General features: G+C 38.5%; 1 protein-coding gene and 1 non-coding gene across 5 annotated transcripts in view; one reads left to right on the top strand and one right to left on the bottom strand.

The window, feature by feature from the left end:
• Positions 1–111: 111 nt before the first annotated feature.
• Positions 112–3,869, bottom strand: cfap97d2 (CFAP97 domain containing 2). 4 transcript variants are annotated; one of them, XR_007946287.1, is made up of 7 exons: positions 3,454–3,867; positions 2,286–2,385; positions 2,008–2,088; positions 1,680–1,792; positions 1,375–1,561; positions 1,108–1,239; positions 112–127 (listed from the first exon to the last, which is right to left on the bottom strand). It is a non-coding gene; the product is annotated as a CFAP97 domain containing 2 (transcript). The 4 variants fall into 4 exon arrangements; XR_007946285.1 differs by lacking the exon at positions 112–127 and having other exon boundaries at positions 260–1,239; positions 3,454–3,595; positions 3,851–3,865; XR_007946286.1 differs by lacking the exon at positions 112–127 and having other exon boundaries at positions 260–1,239; positions 2,286–2,401; positions 3,454–3,869.
• A 13,037-nt stretch (positions 3,870–16,906) lies between these two features.
• Positions 16,907–20,550, top strand: part of fgf14 (fibroblast growth factor 14) — a 115,224-nt gene continuing 111,580 nt past the window's right edge. Inside the window, exon 1 of the mRNA XM_022203242.2 lies at positions 16,907–17,873. Within this exon, the coding sequence (XP_022058934.1) occupies positions 17,666–17,873 (208 nt within the window). The 5' untranslated portion in view covers positions 16,907–17,665. The remainder of the gene's footprint in view (positions 17,874–20,550) is intronic.

The following is a 20,550-nucleotide window of genomic DNA, read 5'->3' on the forward strand; positions in this document are numbered from 1 at the left end:
TTAAATTCAAAAAGCAAGCCTCATATGAAAGCAAGTCTATAAAAGTGGGTTTTAAGAAGTAATTTAAAAGAACTCACTGATTCTGCAGGTCTTATCTCCTCAGGCAGGTCATTCCAAAGTCGAGGCCCTGATGGAGAACGCTTGATTATCCTTAGATTCAAACCTTGAATTTGGAAAGAACAGAATGATCCACCTGAGGATGTCAGGCTGCGAGCAGGTAAAATAACTTTAGGGGGGGAAAAAAATTGACATCTGTGCATTGATTTGACCCCTTTATTTATTTATTTATTGTTATCAATTGAACCAATCAAAAAGTTCAAACAAGTCTAGTATGGAAGTAAACTTTGATTAACTGGCACTTTACTTGTGCATTTCCATTTTATGCACCTTCAAATTTCCACTTCAGTACATTTCAGAGGAAAATATAATACTTTTTACTCAAGTAAATTTTCTTGACTGTTGAGCAACTTGTAAGATAAAGATTTTACACAATAGATAATCAAGCTTTAAAATACATTAATAATTCAACAAGCTTCTAAAATACAATCCATTATCAAAGATTAACCCTCTTCTGACATCTTAAAAAATACAGTGTGTGGTTACGGTCACATTTGAGATGTCTAGGAGTTGTTACCATGAGGATCAAATTGTGATTTTTCCCTTGAAAACTTCTCAAATGGTTTCAGTTTAATTAAAGCTCAAATGATTCATTTTCCTCTCAAAAATCAAAGATGGGAGGAAAAGTCAAAAAATTAAAAACAGATTTGTGTATCAGAACTTTGTTTATCTTCTCTCCCATTAATATTCCTACCACCCATACATTCATCTGGTGTCTCTGTAAGCTGCTGATGTGCTGATGCTTCAGTATTATTAATCTAAAGATGCCAAAATAAAAGGGAGCTGAATGCTTCTAATCTTCTACCACTGTTTGCTGTTACAACAGGGAACACTCCCACTGTGTTTGGAGATTCCTCTTTGCATTTTTTCTGCGTGGAGTGTTGGACATTTGAGACACATCATTTCATCAGAACAATGAGGGTGTTTATCTGCTGGACTTTAATTGTCAGAAGGACCACAGTTCTCAGGTGTGTCTGCTGAGATGGATACCTCAGGTACATTTGGTTTCGAGGCAAATTGTGTAGCCGACTCTTCTCCTATCTTTCCTCCTGTATCCTCTTTGTTGTTGGTTTCTTTCCTCTTTTCATTTCCCTTAGAATCTGCTATCCAATTTTCTTGTTCCTGTGTGTGTATTGACAGATAAGAAATAAGCATTTACACAAAACTGTGCCGGTATCATATTTCTGAATGAAAATTTTAACAGCGGTTAAGAGGTAGTTGTGATCTTCTGTCTGTGGTACTTGTAAACATAAAAACCTTTTGCTGTTTTGCGCTTCCTCGTGGGTAATGTCCGATGCTATCCCTCAGCTTTAGAGTGTTGAGCCAGTCTTCTCGCCAGTTCCTCGCCCTGTAGTGAGGTTTGCACTGGCTCAGACGAAACTGGATCATTTGATTCTCTTTGCTAATTGAGATCAACTCTCGCTGTCGCTTCTCTTGGCGAATGCTGCAGTGAGGAAAGAATGAAAGGAAGTTGGAGCTTTTGCTTCAATACCATCTTTTTTTCTTGAAAATACAGCTCGATTTTAAATATATACCTTTCCCAATCACAACTCTAAACTAACCTTTTCTTTTCGTAGTCATTCCTGCTGTCAACTCTTCCAGTTGTTGCCATAATTTGAGATATTTTCTCCTTGAGCCTGTCGTTTTCCTTCTGTATCTTCGCGTTCACTTGGTGCTTTATGTGATAAAATAGGAACAGAAAATGAATTTACACTTGAGGAAGGACCTGGTAATTTAAAGTGTTCTACCCATTCCAAAAGGTTGTTTTTGTATTTTATCCCTTCATATTTAACTCTTTTGTGTTTTACATTGCATATAAGTTCAAAACACTATATTTATGGTAGAATTCAAATCTAATTTGAGCTGCTTGTATTTCATTTTTAAAACAACCTGTTTGTTCTTCAGACTGAGAGTCAGGTGAACAAATTTCTTCGGTGGCTTTATGCATATTGTTGGTTTCACTGACTTAACCTTGAGAAAAAAAGACAAACAGCATTCAGCTTTGTGTGAGGCAGTGATAAGTGCTACATAACTGGACAGAAAAAAGGTTAATCTTATTAGTTGGTGATTAAAATTAAAGCTCAAGGTCAAGACATTTAGAATCTATGGAAACAAACAAAAATGAGTTATTTAGCTACATTAAAAACCAAAGGCATTCTTCTTCTAACCTGTCTCCTGTGTACATCATACGCCTTCTTCCATTTCTCTTGCAGATATTTGTTTCTGGAGAAAAACAGGGGTTTGTATTCCCTGTTCTGCATCATGAGCCTGTAGAGACAAAGCACTGGAAGCATCGCACATCGACAAAGAACAGAAAAAAATGAATACAAACTTTTTAAGATGCAAACATGTTCAGAATCAGAATAAACAAATATCTTAATTCCCACTTGAAAACTGCCATACAACAGCTGCTCAAGAAAACTGGAGTTGCAGAAATATGCACTGCAATACAGATGCTGTTGGTATTGATTTAGTTGTCTTGTTTCTGCTCTTTGTCCTCCAGGTGGTTTTGTTAATACATTTCTTATATTTAAGAATAGCAGGCAAATCTATGTGTCAATGAACAACATAATACCTCCCTCACCCATACACAAAATATTTAATGATAGAAATTTACGGTTTAAATTAAATTTGACATGCTGATGGCACAACCTGATCCACCACTACACACAATTTAAACCACTTTAATGCTTGTGCAAGCTAATCAAGTGCAGTTTACGATGAAAAACTCTATTAAACATTACAAAACTAAATGGTTCCAACATAAACATCCTTCGAGCTGACTAAACATCCAACCAGATACATGTATGTTTCTGATTAACCAACAATATTACCAAAAAAAATGTGGCATCTCTGTTTTGAAATAGCTGAAAGTAATTTTTCATCTGTGTTCTGATATTTCACCTATTTCTTGTTGATCTTCTATTTTGCAGTAGTATATGATATATTTTATTTTAAAGTTTAAAAAATGGTGGCATACTGTAATGGTTAAATATTTTTTTAAGCTGATTTAAATATAGTAAAAATAGTGTGAATTTTATGCACCAACATTGGTGCATAAAATTCATGTTTATGCAACAACAAACCGTAAACAAAAATCAGCATGATCACCAGTTAAACTTCAACAAGTTTCAGTGACATCAGAAGCATGACTCAAATCAAAAACTGGCCAGCAATAATAATCCAAGCAATGAAGACAAAAAGCAGTTTTAAAGGTATAAAAATATAAGAGAAGTAGGAGCGACTGTAACAGGCTGCAGGTACAGTTTTACTAAATCAAATGAAATGAGTTTAATTCCTGGCTGTCTGTCAGAGCTCCAGGCCTCTCTGACTCACCTCACGGTCTCTGGTCGTCCTGGTGTCTCCATATCTCCACTCTTTGTCTGCCCAGGAGCGTTTTTCGGCTCTTCAGGTTCGCCCTGAGCTCAGACACCGCAGTCTGTTTTGTGCCAGTCATACACGGTTGCCATGGCAGCAGCTTGGGAGAGCAGAGATGAATGGTTTCAGACGATGCGCTTGTTTAGCGAGTTCCACGCAGTGAAACACACACACAGGCACTGAGATGGGCTAATTAGTGAGCAGACTGGGGAGAGCGACTAGAAAATGAGATGCTGTGAGAAGACACCGTTTCACACAGTTCAAAGCTGAAAATGAGCAGCGACGGGAAGCGGGCTTTTCTGAATGTGTTCATGCCATTTTAAAAGGATATACACAGTATTTTCTGAGCTCTGACCAGAGTTTCTGTTAGAGTCAAAGTGCTGTGGGCTTAATAAACAGCATGACAGTGATTTGATGAAACAATGAAGTCAGGGGCCAGGAGGCTGCTCTATTTTCTGCCTTGTTGCTTGTTTGCCTCAGTAACAGTTACTAGGAAACTTGCATCAGAGCAACTAATTTAATACAAACACAAGTTGATGAATGACCATTAGAAAAAACTGACATGGAAAAAGTTATTGTAATTAACTAAGCACACAAACATTATCTTTATTATTGTCGTATTTCATGATAAAGAGCAATATTTTCATTTCATGCACAATGTTTAATTTTTATGTGAAATATTTCATTATAATATGTAGTATTACTTTACTGTCTTAAAATCATTGAAAGTGTTCTATTTTTCTACTTTAGTCTTATTATAGCTTACTTATTTTTACTTCTAATAATGTATCTTACTCGAATCTTATTGCTTTTCTGTCTGACACTGCATATAATCTTATGTTATATCACTTTTTTCCTTTCTATCTCATCTTATTTCATCTCATCTTATAGAATAGAATTTCTTTTTTGTTATCATACATGTGCGACAAAATTGAAGGTATAATCTTACTGTAGGTGTCATTGAAAAGTTAAAAGACTGGGATAAAGACTTTAAAAACTAGAATAAAATATAAAAATCTCTTCTCTTCTCTCCAATAGAGCAGGGGTGTCAAACACATGGCCAAAACCGACCTGACGGAGGGTTCCATCCGGCCCACTGGATGACTTTGCAAAAGTGCAAAAATGACAGAGAAGACATGAACTGCAAATTTTAATTTTTAGGCCTTGATAAGTTGTTTTGATTATAAAGTAAAATATTGTTCAGTTCCAGATGCATGTGACTAAATGTTTCGTGGTTTTGTAGACGCAACGTGATCTGTAAGCTGTAATGCACATGTGTAAATGATAAATTGAGGTTATTTATAGGTTATTATGCAGTGACTTTACTGGTCCGGTCCACTTGAGGTCAAAATGTGTTTGATGTAACTCCCAAACTAAAATAAGTTGGACACCCCTGCCAAAGAGCATTCAGTATAGTGCTGTGGTATCATGTTGTAGTGTATCACTGTATGTATATAAAGTGCTGTCTAAAGATTCTAAATAACAAAACACAAAGCAACGTATGAAGAGAAATTTGTTGAATGAAACCCATTCAGACGATATGACTTCATGAATGAACATGTACACTGCAACACTGCCCCCTACTGACTGGAGCTGGCCAGGACCATTTTTCATCCAACTGAGATCACTTCTGTTAATAATTTAATATCCCACGCCAGAATGAACGACCGAAGCAGTCATAGAACCATATTAGATCAATCTGTAATAGATAATTATATCAGTGATTTTCAATAATTGTGTACTTCTTTTTTTTTTTAAAGGCCGGGAAAAAAGTGAAAAAATGGCAACCCCCCCCCAACCAATAACAACAGTGTAATTGACCACAAATCTTTAAACATATAAGAAAAAAATGTCCAAAAAGTCTATTTTTATGAGTATATTACACTATAAAAGAGCTGAGTAACATTTCAGGAGTTATTTTAGAGGTGTCCCAGCTGAGGGTGAACATCTATTTCTGACGTCTCTGCACAGATGCCCTCAGATGTGAATTAATTGCCCCTCCTTCCCCCAGCACAGCCTTGCCTGAGCGCGTAGGCAGAACTCTCATGAATGAATTATATGCAATAAAACGTTTCCAGTCCAATTTGTTATTTTGTTGTATAAGAGGAGACGTGTTGATGGGACAGATGGAGAATGATAAAATAGAGAGTTACATGCCTCCAGAGCTCTCACAGCCTTTTTTCTTTTTGTCTATCACTTTTTCAAAAAAAAAGAAAACACATGTTTCAACTGTGGGGGAACAGCTATTTTTCCTGACAAGTTTTGAATTCTGGACATTCTCGGACTGACGTTGTTTTGAAGATGTTCAGAATCAGAATCAAAAGAGCTTTAATGGTCAAGTATGTGCACCTGTACAGAGAATTTGACATTTTTCATTTTTTATGTACTTAACACTAAAAAAAACAAAAAAAACAGAATAGCTTATAGAAACACCTATTTTCCCTTTTTAAAACCATAGTGCATGCTTAGAAAAGAACCAAACATTGCAGATCTGGATGATCCAGGAATAAATGTCGCTCTTAACATTAAACTCAGGGGTACTGACACATTGTAGACAAGTGGCAGGTGGATGATGCAGAGAGCAACACTGCTAGAATGAAGATATTAACATGTCTGTAATATATATTATAGTATATGCAGTGATTCAAGAGTTTTGGTTTAGTTTCTAGCAGGAAATTGACTGTATGGGTCTTTCTACTAAATTTAACCAAAAATGACCCCAATGTGATTACTCAAGGGTAATTTTGTTCAGCTTTCAATTCCATTTCTAAAATAAATTAATTATGATGATTTTTATGTGTCAGTTTAGTAATAATATGAATATTTGCATCTTTATCTTTAGGTTTCTTTTTTTTCATTTGGACTTTAAATGATTTTTTCCACAACAAACACAAAAAGTAAAATGTGTTTTCAGGGCTCTGTAAGTGCCCTCATTAACTAAGAGAGATAATGATGCATTTAGTAAAACTTGTTTTCATGTCCTCTTCACAATGGCAGGGGATGCTGCAGTTCCAGAAAGTCTCAGTGGTGGATCTTCCATTGCACTGTTCTGGGAATAGGTGTGTAGAGAGGCGATCTCTTTGGGACACAGGAATTACAGAAACTGATACTCATGTTAGCATAACAGAAACTGCGCGTGTGTCTGCACATGGGTGTTTTCCAGATGAAGCTGGTTTTAATCTTAAAGCCATGGTAAATTAGTGGAGAGGAAATGCTGTATTGCACAGCGCTTTGTCTGCATACGGACACTGCTGGCAGCCTCCAAAGACATTTTTGTGTCGCTAACGGAAAATCCCCAAAATCAAAACAACAACTCAGAATGAACTATATATATAAAACATACTTTTAACCAAGTTTGTTATTTGAGACTTCGATTACTCAAGCGTATTTGGCATTTTTGTGAATGAAATAAGAGGTGAAGGCATTTGTTTTCATCAAACATGGTAATAGACTCATTGCCTTCATCGTACGCAGATTGGTCATAACTGCTGTCATGTATGATCCTGTTGTAAAGCATGCAATTACAGAAAAAACAAGGATGAATTAAAATGGTTTAAATGTCGTCCAATGTGGCTTAGAGTCATTTTGTCATCCTCAGTTTTCAACATCTGTGAGACATGAGATTATCCAACATCCAGATACAGCCATGGCCATAAGTTTGGACACAGCATGACTTATGTCTGTTTTGATGTCTATTACGGAACATAACTAATATTTTTTGACAGCACCAGTTTAATTAGTCAACAAATCAACAAGGGATATAATATTATCAATAAATTCCAACAATTGGAACAACTTTGTTCCCAAAACATAATATTAGAAGAAAATAACAAAAAAATGCAGTACTTTCACAACCGAATTTGGTAAGAATAACAAAATGACACCATACTCTTTTGATGTTTTTTTTTTAAATATGAGAATTAATATAGTTCTCAGGAGTTGTGTACTGTATTGTAAGTGACAATTTTGTGGTATTTTCTAAGATTCACAAGCGTCATGGTACTTGTGTCCAAACTTATGGCCATGGCTGTAGCTACTTGAAAGAACAAAAAAATAATGTAACAAATTGTTTCAATGAACAATCCAATGCAATAATTTAAGGAAGCATCAAGTAGGTTTTCCACATTTGATGGCTACTGACCAGAGTCTCCAGGTGGCCTCCTTGTCTCTTCTGATTGAGACAAATACCAGAGCTCCTTCATAGCTCATCCTTTCCCCCCCTGTGCCTGTGAACAAAACCAGAGTGAGATCAGCAGAGGAGTCATTTCCCCAAGGTCAGGACTGAGTTTTTTGTTTTTTTTAAAATCTGTGTGATGGAAGTGACTATAGTAACAGGTCCCATGAGGAGATCCTGTTCAGAGGTGGCTCTGCAACACACCGGCTCCCAGCTCGCTTATTAGGATTACTGAGCAGACACCTGCAATCAAGGACTTCTATTATTAAAATGACCACTTATTTCCTCAGTTTCTCTTGCCAAAGTCATTCTGATATAATTTTCTAACAACTAAAGCTCAGATTTCTTTGCATATTTATGCAATTTTGCTCAAATGTTTGATGTTCCTGATACCTTTTGGATGAAAGAGCTTGACAAGTGAACTGAACAACGATAACAAACTGATTTAATAAATAGAAGGAGACGTTAGATCAGTCTCTGGGTACACTATAATTTGTTTGGGACTTGATACTATTCTGCACCACAGAACAGGCTGCGCATAGTATTTAATCATATCAGAATATACAAAAAACACACTGTGAACCTTACAAGTGCTGGTATTATCTGCAGATGTTATAAGCTGCTGCTGCATTTACCCTCGTAAAAACTTAAATCAGTTTCCTTGGTTCGAACAACCTGAAAACCTCACTTGATGTACAGGTATAAGAAGTCGTTTTAAAGTCCACACAATTTGAAGGTAATGGACGGCAGAATAGGTAACGACGCAGAGGCGCTGTACTCTTAGCTTCCATTAATGGTACCGGGCTACAGGGGAACGGGTGCTTTCACATGGAAATATCGGCTTCATCCCTCTAAAAGTGGCTCTTTTGATGACAGTCCGGTGCATACATGCTGCACTTCCTTGTGAATGCAGGAAGTTTGTCCCTTTTTAAGCCCATACAGGCCTATATCCCACATAGATTCGCGCTATGAAAGCGTATAAATAATGAAAGCTGCAGTCTTTACAAGTTAAAAAAGACCCATTGCGCTGTTATGTAACAGTGGAATGAGTTATGAGGATAACAAATTAGCCGGAGTGAGGTTGAGAGCAGTAACATGCCGGACTAATCGACTGCGGAACCCAAACACAAATGCAGATTTATGCTCAGATTTGTCCTCTAAATGTAACCACAGTTTTTTTTTTCTTTCACAACTATAAATGTTCTCCTGTTTCCCTTGGCAACTTCACCTCTTAGGAAGATCTCAGCTTCCTGGTTACTGGCAAGGTCCTTCTTGCATGCATCTGGGTTTGCATCAAATATTTCTCTCAGTTAGCACTCATCCGACAGGATAAGCCTGATTTTATGGATTGTGTGTCTGTCTTACTCTTTCTCATAATCAAACGTTTTGAAAAAATACAAAAATTGTTCAGTTTTGTTATATATATATTTTATCGGATGGTGATATTTTCTTTACCAGTGGTGGAAGAACAATTTAGATCCTTTATTTAAGCCAAATAAGAGAAGAAATGAGACAACACTGTGAAAGTTAAAGTCCTGCATTCAAAACTTTATTTGAATAAAAGTATGTAGTTACAAGCAATAAAAAACACTTAAAGTATGACAGTAAAGAGTACTCGTTCTCATTCAGTATTTTTTTGTGATACACGATGTTCTTTGAATTTATATTACTGCTGCAAATATTGCATTTGACTGCTGCAGATGTTTGTGCTACTTTGCATACTGTTGGGTACTTCGCTGACTTCAGTAAATGTCAGTAAAGTACAGTGATGAAATGGTATTATCTACATTTGCTGAAGTAAATATACTTCACAACTGAAGTGAAATGTTTAATTCAGTCATTTATCTTGTGTGCTCCAAATAATTTGAATGTGTGGAAAATCGGTGCTGTTTTTGTGAATACATTTGGTACACAGACATTCTAAACACTGTAAAAAAAAAAAAAAGAGAGAGAAAAAATTTAATATTCAAGCAGACGAGGTGCCAAAAACAGAGGAAAATAACCAACCATAACAATAAAGATTTGTCAAAAATCTATTTCTTCGCCTGAATTTTACAACTTTAATTGCGATCCTGAAAATTATTTTGGCTTTTTAATGTTAAATGAAGGATATTCACATTTGCAAAAACAGTGCAAGATAGATATTAATACAGTATTTTGACTGATTACAAGTGCTTATAGATATTATACACTAATAAAAACACATTCACCAATACTGCCATATAATAATAATAAGATTCTAAACCAACACTTACTATTCTGCTACTGTCAATAACTGTATTAATTATATAAGATTCAATTTTTTCAAAATTAGGATCATGTTAAAAAAGTCTTTAAAATAAGCATTTTATGGTTATTCACAGTTACTGTGTTTTTTTGTGTTGTTTTACATTAGATAGATAAATTCACTGTCTAATTTTGTAAATTTCCTGATATTTTCATGTATTTCAAAAATGCAGATAAAAACACTGCAATTAGAAAAATCTGTAAAATTACAGATTCTAATTTATTATTATTTTGCTTTTTTTTTTTTTTTACAGTGCATGTCAAAGGTGAAGCGTATTAGTCACCAAATTTAGCAAATCTTTTTCTGTGCATTGTCAGTGAAATGATTTAATTCTATTAATGACAGATTTTAAAAAATTGTCTAAAGCATACAATTAAGTAACTGAAGTCTATGTGTATGGCAATTTTCTGTGTATATTGTAAATGTAATAAATGAACTGAGATAATGTTATGAAGCTAAACTTAGACACTAAAACTAAGATCCAGCTGAAGGTATTCGTTCTGATATGAAAACTAAAAGACTTGACAGCTGCTTGAGACAGACATAACTTAGTGCTGCGTGTTGTTAGCCTAGCCGCGCTAGACCCATGTCCTCAAGGCACAAGGGTCTAGGGCCGCTTGACAGGGAGGGAGGCGGGCTAAAAGGTTGTCTTTCAAATCACTCTGCAGCAATTGGGTAGGTATACAACCAATCAGCGCAACGAATAGGCTGACGGAGTTCCTAGAGTGCCGGCGGATTGTGGCTAAGTCCCATTAGCTTCCCAGCCAGCGGAGCCAACTGGTATATTAAGGATTTGCCATATCCCGTCGGCATAAGTCCAAATACGTCTTTCTTCTCAATGAAACACTTTCAGTGCCGTCCGTTGTTTATCTTTCAAGTTGAATTTTAGCTTCAAATCTTTAAGGGCTGTGGCCAAAGCCGAGTCGAAAGATAACTGTTTATTGTGCGCGGGTTGTTTCTGTCAGAATCGTCAGGCCTCTGTCGTCACTTAGTTACGCCCGCCTTCTGACTCTACACTTCATGGTGATTGGTCCGGCCAGTTTTAGGAGAATCCAGCCTCGAGCCTTATGGAGGGTAACTAGACCCACCCTGGCAGAGAATTAAATTCGTTGCCGTGGATTGTCTAGTGCGGCTAGGCTAGCGTGTTGCTGCAGTTTGAACTGAATTCCATCCATGCATCAGTTATACCTACTTTATCCTGCAGGGGGTTGTGGGCTTCAGCCTGCAACAGCCTGGACACGCTGCCTGTCAATCACATGGATAACACACAGAGACAAACAACCATGAAACTCACCATCAGTCACTTTAAAATCACCAATTAACCAACCACTCATGTCTGTGGACTGTGGGAGGAAACACCCAGAGAAAACCCACACAGCCACTGGGAGAAAACAGTCTACTGCCAACTTGTGTTGATTCAAGTGCTATTATAAGTTTTCTATGGAACAATACTGTGTTTAAAAGCTACTGTATTAACTGTACAGATTTTGTTTTTATTTACAACACAGCAAAAGCTTTATTAACTCCTTTGTAACTTATTTTCTTTGTATAAATTGTGTGTCTGTGTGTATTAGAGAGCTTTGCATTGCATGACTTCTTCCATCATCCAATAAACTTAAGACTATATTTATAAATATATATATATGAAACATATTTCAGACTTTATATTGTAAATTATGTAAAACCAGTTAGATTTTTTTTAAATAATCACCGAATATGGCAGGTTAAGTGTTCCAAAAAACACCACTATTGAGTGAAGTAGTTCATGAGGAAACAAAATCCACCTCATGCCTCGCACTCAAAATAACTCAATCGTATCACATCGTTGCCCACCTACTTGGAGCATTTTATTCTGGTACAAGACAATCTTTTATCCTCGCAGTTACAGTCACTTCTAAAATCTGTACCGGAGGAACAAAATAGAGCAGAACAAAATGGTTCGCTACATGGCAGATCAGTGGGTAAAGAGGGGGTGAAATAGCTGAAATATTGATTATCTTGTTGGCACTGCAGGAACCAATCAATCGCATCACCGCACATGGATGTACATTGGAGTAAGCTCAGGGTTCATGAGCATGACTATGTAACTGCATTGTTCCAGCCATATGGAGCGATGCGAGAGAGAGACAGGGAGAGAGGGAGTGCAGAGAGGCTAAAAATGGAAAGTGTATTCATGATAAGGAAGGGAATATGTTGATTATGACAATTCTCAGTGAACAGGAAACTCCCAGAGAGATGACGGAGGCTTTTTTTAGGCCATGTGCATCATTAAGACTTGACTGTGTGACTTGTGGGTAAAGTTGAGATGAGAAAGGCCAGAGGAAGGGCAGTGCCAGGGTCAAGAGACGCTCGGCATGAGTGAGACCAACGCAGCACTCATTACCGATATCCGCTGCTTCATCTGACCCGCCTCATACTTCGGGTGACGACTCAGTGAAGGCACTTCTTGCCTCCCCCCAAAGCAAAAAAAAAAAAAACGAGAACATCCATCTTCATCTATATTTTAGCCACATGCTTTTGTGACAGATGTCTCCAAATATAGACAATACTGCAAGGCTGAAATGAAACCGTAGATGATCTTAGTGCTTTTTTGTTTTGTTTTGTTTTTTATTTGAAATGAAGATGAAGAGTTGAAATGAGCAGATTCATTAAACTTCTGAAACCTTGATTAAATGCATAAGTGCTTTCAGTATTTCTTAAAATCGAAAGGGTTTATTAAAGACCTTCTAAAGGATCCGTGAAATTTGAAGGGAGGAGATACTCAATACTAAAATTAATACAGAATCAGATAGTCGAGAAGCAAAGAGATGGGAGGATATTAGGACCATGGAACTGAAGTTTTATTCATTACTCTTGGGGAGCTTAAGTTTTAATGAGTCCTCACTATTGTCTGACTGCATTTAATTCTTAAAGTCATTTTTTGTCTTTTAAGGTAGCAGGCATGTTATTTTTGTCACGCATGCTTTTTACAGACAATAAAAATAGATGAATTATATAGTCTGAAGACACTCCGGATCATTGCTATGCAGCCATGATTCTGTAGAATCCTGTGTATCCTGGTGGACAGAATGAGTCCGTACAGCTGGAGCTCCATACTCACTAATGTGGGCCGGCTTGCCTATGCAGTGGAGGGTGCCTGAATCCTCTCTGGGCCGGTGTCACTGCCCTTATCGCTCTGCAATAATAAATGCTGTTGGTCACAATGGATTTTAAAGAGGAGCTGGTTGTAATGTGTGTGGGATTCCTCAATTTGTTCTATTGGTCTTTCGCCCTATTAGTCACAATGTGGGTGCACTGGAGAGGCTTTAGAGACGATGTCTAAACATCACATATGGTGATACATTTTAGCCAAGAATCAGCCAGCAGGAACTGACAGTAAATCAAATCTGGGTGCTAAAATCAACTGCAGGAACCTTGGATTGTATAATTCAAGTACATTTACACATTCTGATGAACTGATATGTGCTCAGGAAGTTGGCTAATGTGGTGCAGTTTAGCTGTTTGGACCCAGTGAAGCAAACAAAACCGTTCTGGGCCCTTCAGGTCTGGTGCTGGAGGGTGGTGTTGTGTACAGCTTGTTTCAGGGCATTCACTGGGCTAGTGAGGATGGAAGTAGAGAAGCTCAACACAGTTTGTTTACAAAAAGAGCTTGTGTTCTTGTATACATATGTGTGTGTGTGTTTGCAGTCTTTGGTCATGACTTAGTTCACAGCAGCTGCTCATTTTCTAGTGAGCACTTTCTCCAAGCGGTGCCAAACACGGCTCGGTTTCCTTCTCGGATTGATGGACATCTTGGCTCAGGGCATGCCGGGTAGGGGTTGGTTTCAATGTTGTTACTAGACATAGATGTGATGATTTTCCCTGAAAGTTTTGAAGTTATACTCCAGTTAAATCCAAAATATAATAATAATAAAACAATCTGAAGGACTTTCACCACCTGTATTTTCAGTAACTTGTGACGTTATTGTCATTTATCATCTTACCTAACCGTCATATCTCAGCACTCTCTGCTTTGTGACATCTCTGCTGTTTTTGCATTTATCTGCTTTTACCTGCACATGTTGCACTGATAACTTTCATTTCCTCATTCACTGTATGTTTTTTTTGTTAGCATTTGATGCTTTATGAGGCGTTTCTCAATTTAGTAATTTTTTTTTTTTTTTTACATTTTGTTGTGCATTTGTGTCTAAGCACATTTTTCAAGTTCCATCATATTCTATATTTTTCTATTACGGTGGGCACTTTACTCTTTCTGCTTGCCACTGTAACTACAGAATTTCCCCTTAGGGATCAACAAAGTATTTCTATTCTTTTGTATTCTATCCAGGATAACATGACACATATAATCTGTATTATAAATTTACAGGAACATTACATTTAGATTTTTTTTCCCCATACTGCCTTATATATGCACATATGACTTAATTTCAAGGAAACTCACAAAACAAAGAAATTTAAATGCAAATATCTAAAAATGCTATAATATCTGCTGTTTCAGGAGAGCAGAGAGCACATTAAGGTATTGACAGCTGACATGTGTAAGCATGTATCTTCCAGTGTTAGCAGGTAAGGTAAGGTCACCATGTGCTCAGGCACTTATTAATTCATTTATCTGAATATCTCAAGTGTAACTGAAAACATAAAATATATTTGCAAAAGAGTATGTGCACCCTTTTCAGTTGCTGATTGGTACTAACAGTTTTTGTCAAGTGCATAAAGAGTTAAAATATCCTGTTCTGAAAAGCTCCTCTGAATATTATTTGATTTTTCACATCAGATAAAATGATATGAATCCTTGCATTTACAGCAGCCTCCAAATGCTAACACTCATTCATTGGGTCTTCACACTCCCCCAAGTGTGAGCCTTTCCAACGTGTACAGTAAAACCACCGAGACCATGAGTAAAACTGGAACCGCTCCATTTGTCTCCATGCATCTCAAATCAAGTTATTTTTTCCCATCAGTGGAAAACAGGCTGTTAAAAACTCACATGGGAGCCACTTCCTGCCGACCGCTGCCCGGGCAATCAAAAAGAAGCATTCTAATGATCCCTGACAAAATTGTCAGATGATATCCTCCAGGGTGCGATGATACTTTACATTACTGTAGACGGATCGATAGCAAAGATGACATGAGAGAGAGGCCTCTGCAGAGGGAGAAGGCTGGAGAGGCTGTGGTGCTCCAACTCTGACTTGTGCTGATTCTACAATTGACCTCACAGAGCACAAGAGTATGGAAGTCTAAAGCGTGTAAACTGCTGAAATAACTGCCTCTTTATCTGAGGTGGTATCCTAGATATGTGTGTGTGTGCACCAGCAATTACAAATAACTGGAAAATGATCAATCATCTTCTAAAATCTATAATAGAAACTCTGAGTTTGGCTTTGACTGGTTTAACTTTAAACTTGTAGCTGTGTAAAGAAAGTCAATCAGGAAGCATTTTGTTTCAAAGTGGCCCACCTCCCCGAGGAACCAGTTATCACAGACAACTGACAAGACCTGGGCGCTACAAAACTAGGTCATTAAAGTGGATTAATGCTGTAATTCAGAGATGAACACACAACACAACCCCACTAATGAACTCCTCCAGTGTCTCATCAGGCGTCCTGTGCTGTGGCTAATGTTGTTTTCACAAACCTCAGCTTTTTCTCCATTTCACTCCATCCATGTTACTTTGGTTAATAACTCTTCTGTGCAGATTTCAGCCAATATACCGTCACGAAAGACAGATTGTGTCAAGGGCTGAGGGCCACATGGTATACACACATAATGTTAAAGCATTAAATACCAACTTTAAATTGTTTTTAATTGTTTTAGAGCTTATTTTGAAAATGGAAGTATCAGGAATGCGGTTAATAAACCAATTAGTAAGAACTCCATATCCATCTCACTCTTACAAAATTCAAATTTACACAAAATAAGGAATCAACTACAACTTCAAATGGCTCATTTATAGGAGCATAATGCCCATCATGTGTTTTTCTTTGCACTACACAATAAAAATGATGGCCTACTGGCAACTAGAGTCACACAACACCTGTGAATGGAGTCAACTCTATATACCGAGCAGCTAATGAGTCCTCTTGCACACATTGGCAGACGAACTGACTTCTACCATTTGTGCAGAGTGAGACTCTTGCTGACAGATCTAACAGTAATTAAAACCCCAGATATGAAGCATGGCAAATTTCTACATACAGCTGGTTCCAAATCTAATGCAAAGTGACTTTAATGGAAAAAATAAAGTCATGCACACACACATTGAGGCAAACACACACTTTCAGTCTCCACAAACTCTTTTCTCGTGAGGCCAGACATAATCAAGGGAAAACAATATCGTCTTCTGCTTTGGTCTGTGATGGAAAATCTTTAAATCCTTGGAGAAAAGTAATCATCCAGTGGAAACAGTCGCTATGAGCAGCTGGTTCCCTGTTTGCAGGAATTAAAGCAGCAAAACAGAGCCGGAAAATGGAAATGCTTTATCAAAGAAATAATAAATAAGTTGAAATATATGTGATAGGGGAACCAAACTACTTCCATGAAATACTTTATCTTGCTCTAGTCTGAACTTTTATTGTGTGTTTTTTTGTGTGCAAGTAACAGTGATCTGTTGCTTAAATGGCACACCAGCCTCCTGTCCAGGTGAGCTTTGGCACCTGTGACTGTACAGCTTTAAACACACAATTTCTCCATTTTTCAGCACAAGGCTGCAACAACTTGGGGAACTGTGTGCAAAGAAATGACACCTCAGGAGGATTTTTCATCGGCTGCACATGCAGACTTCCTTGACATGCGATGCTCACATGCACTGGTGGAGGAAAACCTGCTTCCACACACGCTGTCACTCCGAACAGCTCGGGACAATGACGATAAAAAGAAAAAAAAATCCGAGCATCACTGATATGACGGCGCAGAAACCACGTGTTTACGTAATGGAAAGCCAATCTTTCAATTTAACCCCTCCTCCCCGTCTATTTCCAACAGAGGTCCGACGGAGAAAAAAAAATCATGCAAATGTTTGGATCCGGGCGCACCGTACTTTTGGAGATGCTAGTGGCGTGGTGACACACACACTAAAAAGAGAAGGGGCTTGAGGAAAATACCCCCACAAAAAAACAGAAAAGGGAGCAATAACGCACACTCCAGGAATCACGGACACACACCAAGAAACCCAAGCCTGGCTTTAAGAGAGAGAAAACGTTGCAGCAGCAGCGTGGGAAATGAGAACTGAGGTTGGTGTGATCTGACCTCGCCAAAGCAGCTGGTTTTTTATATTTTTTTAATACATGAGGATTTGGACTTGGATCCCCGGCAATGTGGTGTTTTGTTGGGGCTATCATTGCAGCAGTCTGCGCTTAGGATGCATCCTCCCTTGGCTTTTGATGCTGTGCAGATCCACCCTCTCCTCAGAGTGATGAACTAATAGGCAATGATTTTCTGCTCGGAAATCCACCGTGGCTTACTGTTTTCACGTTAGTTGTGTTTTTGTTTACTGGCGACCACGTCCTCCTCCCCGGTGCGACACACATGCAATCTACAGAGTATATTTTCTATTATCGACTAGTTGAGGAGGCATTCTTTCTATACGCCAGGAGAAGAAAACACACCGCTATTACGAAGTCTGACAGACACTGAATAATTTTCTTTTTTTGTGTTGTCACGTGAATGAGAGCGCATAGGACTTGGATTAGAGGCTACCTGTTTTTTCTATGATACAATTGGTAGCCTTATTCGGGAGAACTGATCCAATTGTGTTATTATGCAACCGCAAGGATCTCATCTATATCTGGGTGTTTAAGCCACTGGATTGCTCTTCGCCCAAATCAATGTGGTTTCTTTGGAACATTTTCAGCAAAGGAACGCATATGCTGCAGTGTCTTTGTGGCAAGAGTCTTAAGAAAAACAAGAATCCAAGTGGTAAGCTCATCAACCGTTTATTGCCTGCACTCCTCTGTCTTTCTCTGTGAGCCGGCGTTCTGTGTGCGTGCGTAAAAATGAGATTTTTTTTATTTTTTTGGAGGGGGGTAGGTTGTTTGTTGTAAATGCTGATAGATCTGCAATCATATTTATGCAGCGAGTGGATCATGCAGAGGCGCTGGGAAGGAGGGAGGCAGGGAGGGAGGGAGATGAGAGGAGAGGGGAGACAACTTATTCTGTGCAGCTACTATAACGGCGAGCCCAGGTTTTTTTTTCTTTTGGAGGGGGACGCAGCAGCGCGCACACAAAAAGCCCCCCTGCATCAACAGCACCAAGGCACCATGATCTCCTAACTTTTTAAATAACGCTCTCCCCTTCTCTCTCTCTCTCTCTCTCTCTCTCTCTCTCTCTCTCTCCCTCTCTCTCACACACAAGCAGGGGTCTGGATGTTATTTCACTGGATCCAAATCAGTTTTCTCCCCTCTCCTCTGTCCCCCTGTAACCAGATTATTCCATCCCCGGGTTGACTGCAGCAGCATTTCCCCCCCTTTCTCTTTCTCCCTCTCTCCCTCTCTGCATCACCACTTCTCTATTAAATGAGCTGTGTTTTTCAGTCCAAACCAGCCGGAGGAGACAGACTATTCTTTCATGTCTATCACTCTGCAGTTGCAGGCCAATATTTTTTGAATCATGCGGGGTAAAGAAATATCCAGATTGTGCACAGGCACTTGAGTTGTTGCTGGAATAGGCAAAGGACTCCACTGCACTAAAATGTAAACCCTACACTTGAGCAGTCGACATGTTTCGATTATGGACTTTTTTTTTAATGCACAAGATCTGGCTCCAGCATCACAGCAGCAGTTATTACGTTGCAGAGGTCCAGTGCGCAGGGAATGTTTATTTCAACAGGCTGCTGTAACAGGCAGGTAGACAGCATGTAGTGCGGACTACTTGTTACCTCATGTAGCAGGTTTTTGGAGACGAGCAGCAGCACAGTTCCTCGACACTGCAGCTGCAGTATAGTAGATCATCATCATACTGTAGCGGGACTATTAAGCCTCACAGACACTGCGGGAGTAACAACAAAAACACAGTCTACTATCATCACTAAACACATCCTGCTTTACAACATTAACCCTCCTCTGCAATACCTTAACCCAGGGTTTGAATAGTAAACATTACTGTGGTTGGAACCAGTTTGTGTCTTAATGATTTTTGCAAGTGACAAAGACTTTGGTAAAACCTCACAGGTTGTTTGGAGGCATTTACTAAACATCAGGGGAAAAATGCTGAGAAAGCTGCAGCCTGCATAAATATACCAGGAAGTGCCAGATCTCCTTGCTTGTCTTGTTCAAAGAATGTCATGTTCATTTATTTTTATACACAATATAACCAATGATCATCAGTTTATGTGAATTAATATGTAACTTTATCTTTTGCAACCGGTTGCAGCTCAGAAAGATGTGTATTTTTTTTGTTACAGATATCTTTAGAGAATCTGAAACTGCTGCCAAAACAAGGTGAAGGGTTAACCTCTGAGTTATTTTCCAAAGCTTGCTCATAGGCTATTAAAAAAAAACTGCTGATTACATGAAAAAAGCACAATCTGGAGCGAGCAGCCACAGCGAGCCTCCAGGATGATAACTGACTGATTGCTGCTCAGTGGAAAAGCCACATCCAGACACTCCTCCTCTAACTTGAGCTCAACACAGCTAATCAATCAATCAGAGCTGAGACACGCTGTCAGATGTCTGAAATTTGTAGTCTTTCAAAGTAAGAGGATCCCATATTTTCCTCGTTATTGCATTACAAAGCCAAAGCTGTGTTGGTCAGCGTTTGTGCTGAAGCAGCAGATTGAGCCAGAGGTTTGCTGGGAAATGAAGTAGGCCAGGATGCAGACTGTGTCAGTGGGGTGCAGTGGAGCCTCTTACAACTAAAAAGCTGCTAACTCATTGAATCTATACCGTCAGACAAAACACACAACCGATTTGTTCCAGCTTCGGAGGTGCCTTAAAAAATAAAGCCCTCAGAGGATTTTTTTTTTTTGTATAGTAGGACAGTGAATCCTCTGTGTGGCCTTCTGTCAGCAAAGTGTTTCCAATATACTGCTCACAAGTTCTGAGCTGCGCAGGCCTAGATATAGTGCTCCAGCTCTTGTTGGAGGCTGTATTTTTAGTACCACAACATAACCGAGAGAATACAACCAGAATGTACCAACATATGAAGATCAGTTTCACAATTCAGGTCATGTTATTTGTATCTGTTTATGCACACAAACAGCTACTTTGCTGTACTCCAGCAGTTCCTGTGATGAGGTTAAATGCAGAGTCTAGTTTCTTGTAGGTGTTAGCATCTCCCTGCTTTTTTCTATCTGTGTGTCTATGGTAGTATCTTGTGTACCCTATATCTGTATAAGCCTATAGTCAAGGTAGATGTGTCATCACAAGTATGAACTATTTCAGTGTTTCTGTTTTGTTTACTTTTGTTTGACATTGTGAAATTAATTTGCCACTCAATCTTCAGACAAAGTTACTCTGTCTCTTGTTTCAAACCAAGTGCTAATGCATTAGTCTCAGCTGTTTTGATGCACAGCTATGTAAGGGGTATTTTTTGAAGTAGACAGCGTGGTTTAGCGCTAGATAGACAGTCCGTGACATTGACATTGCATGCTTTAACG

Source organism: Acanthochromis polyacanthus, chromosome 14 (genome assembly GCF_021347895.1).
Source record: "Acanthochromis polyacanthus isolate Apoly-LR-REF ecotype Palm Island chromosome 14, KAUST_Apoly_ChrSc, whole genome shotgun sequence".
NCBI lineage: Eukaryota > Metazoa > Chordata > Actinopteri > Pomacentridae > Acanthochromis > Acanthochromis polyacanthus.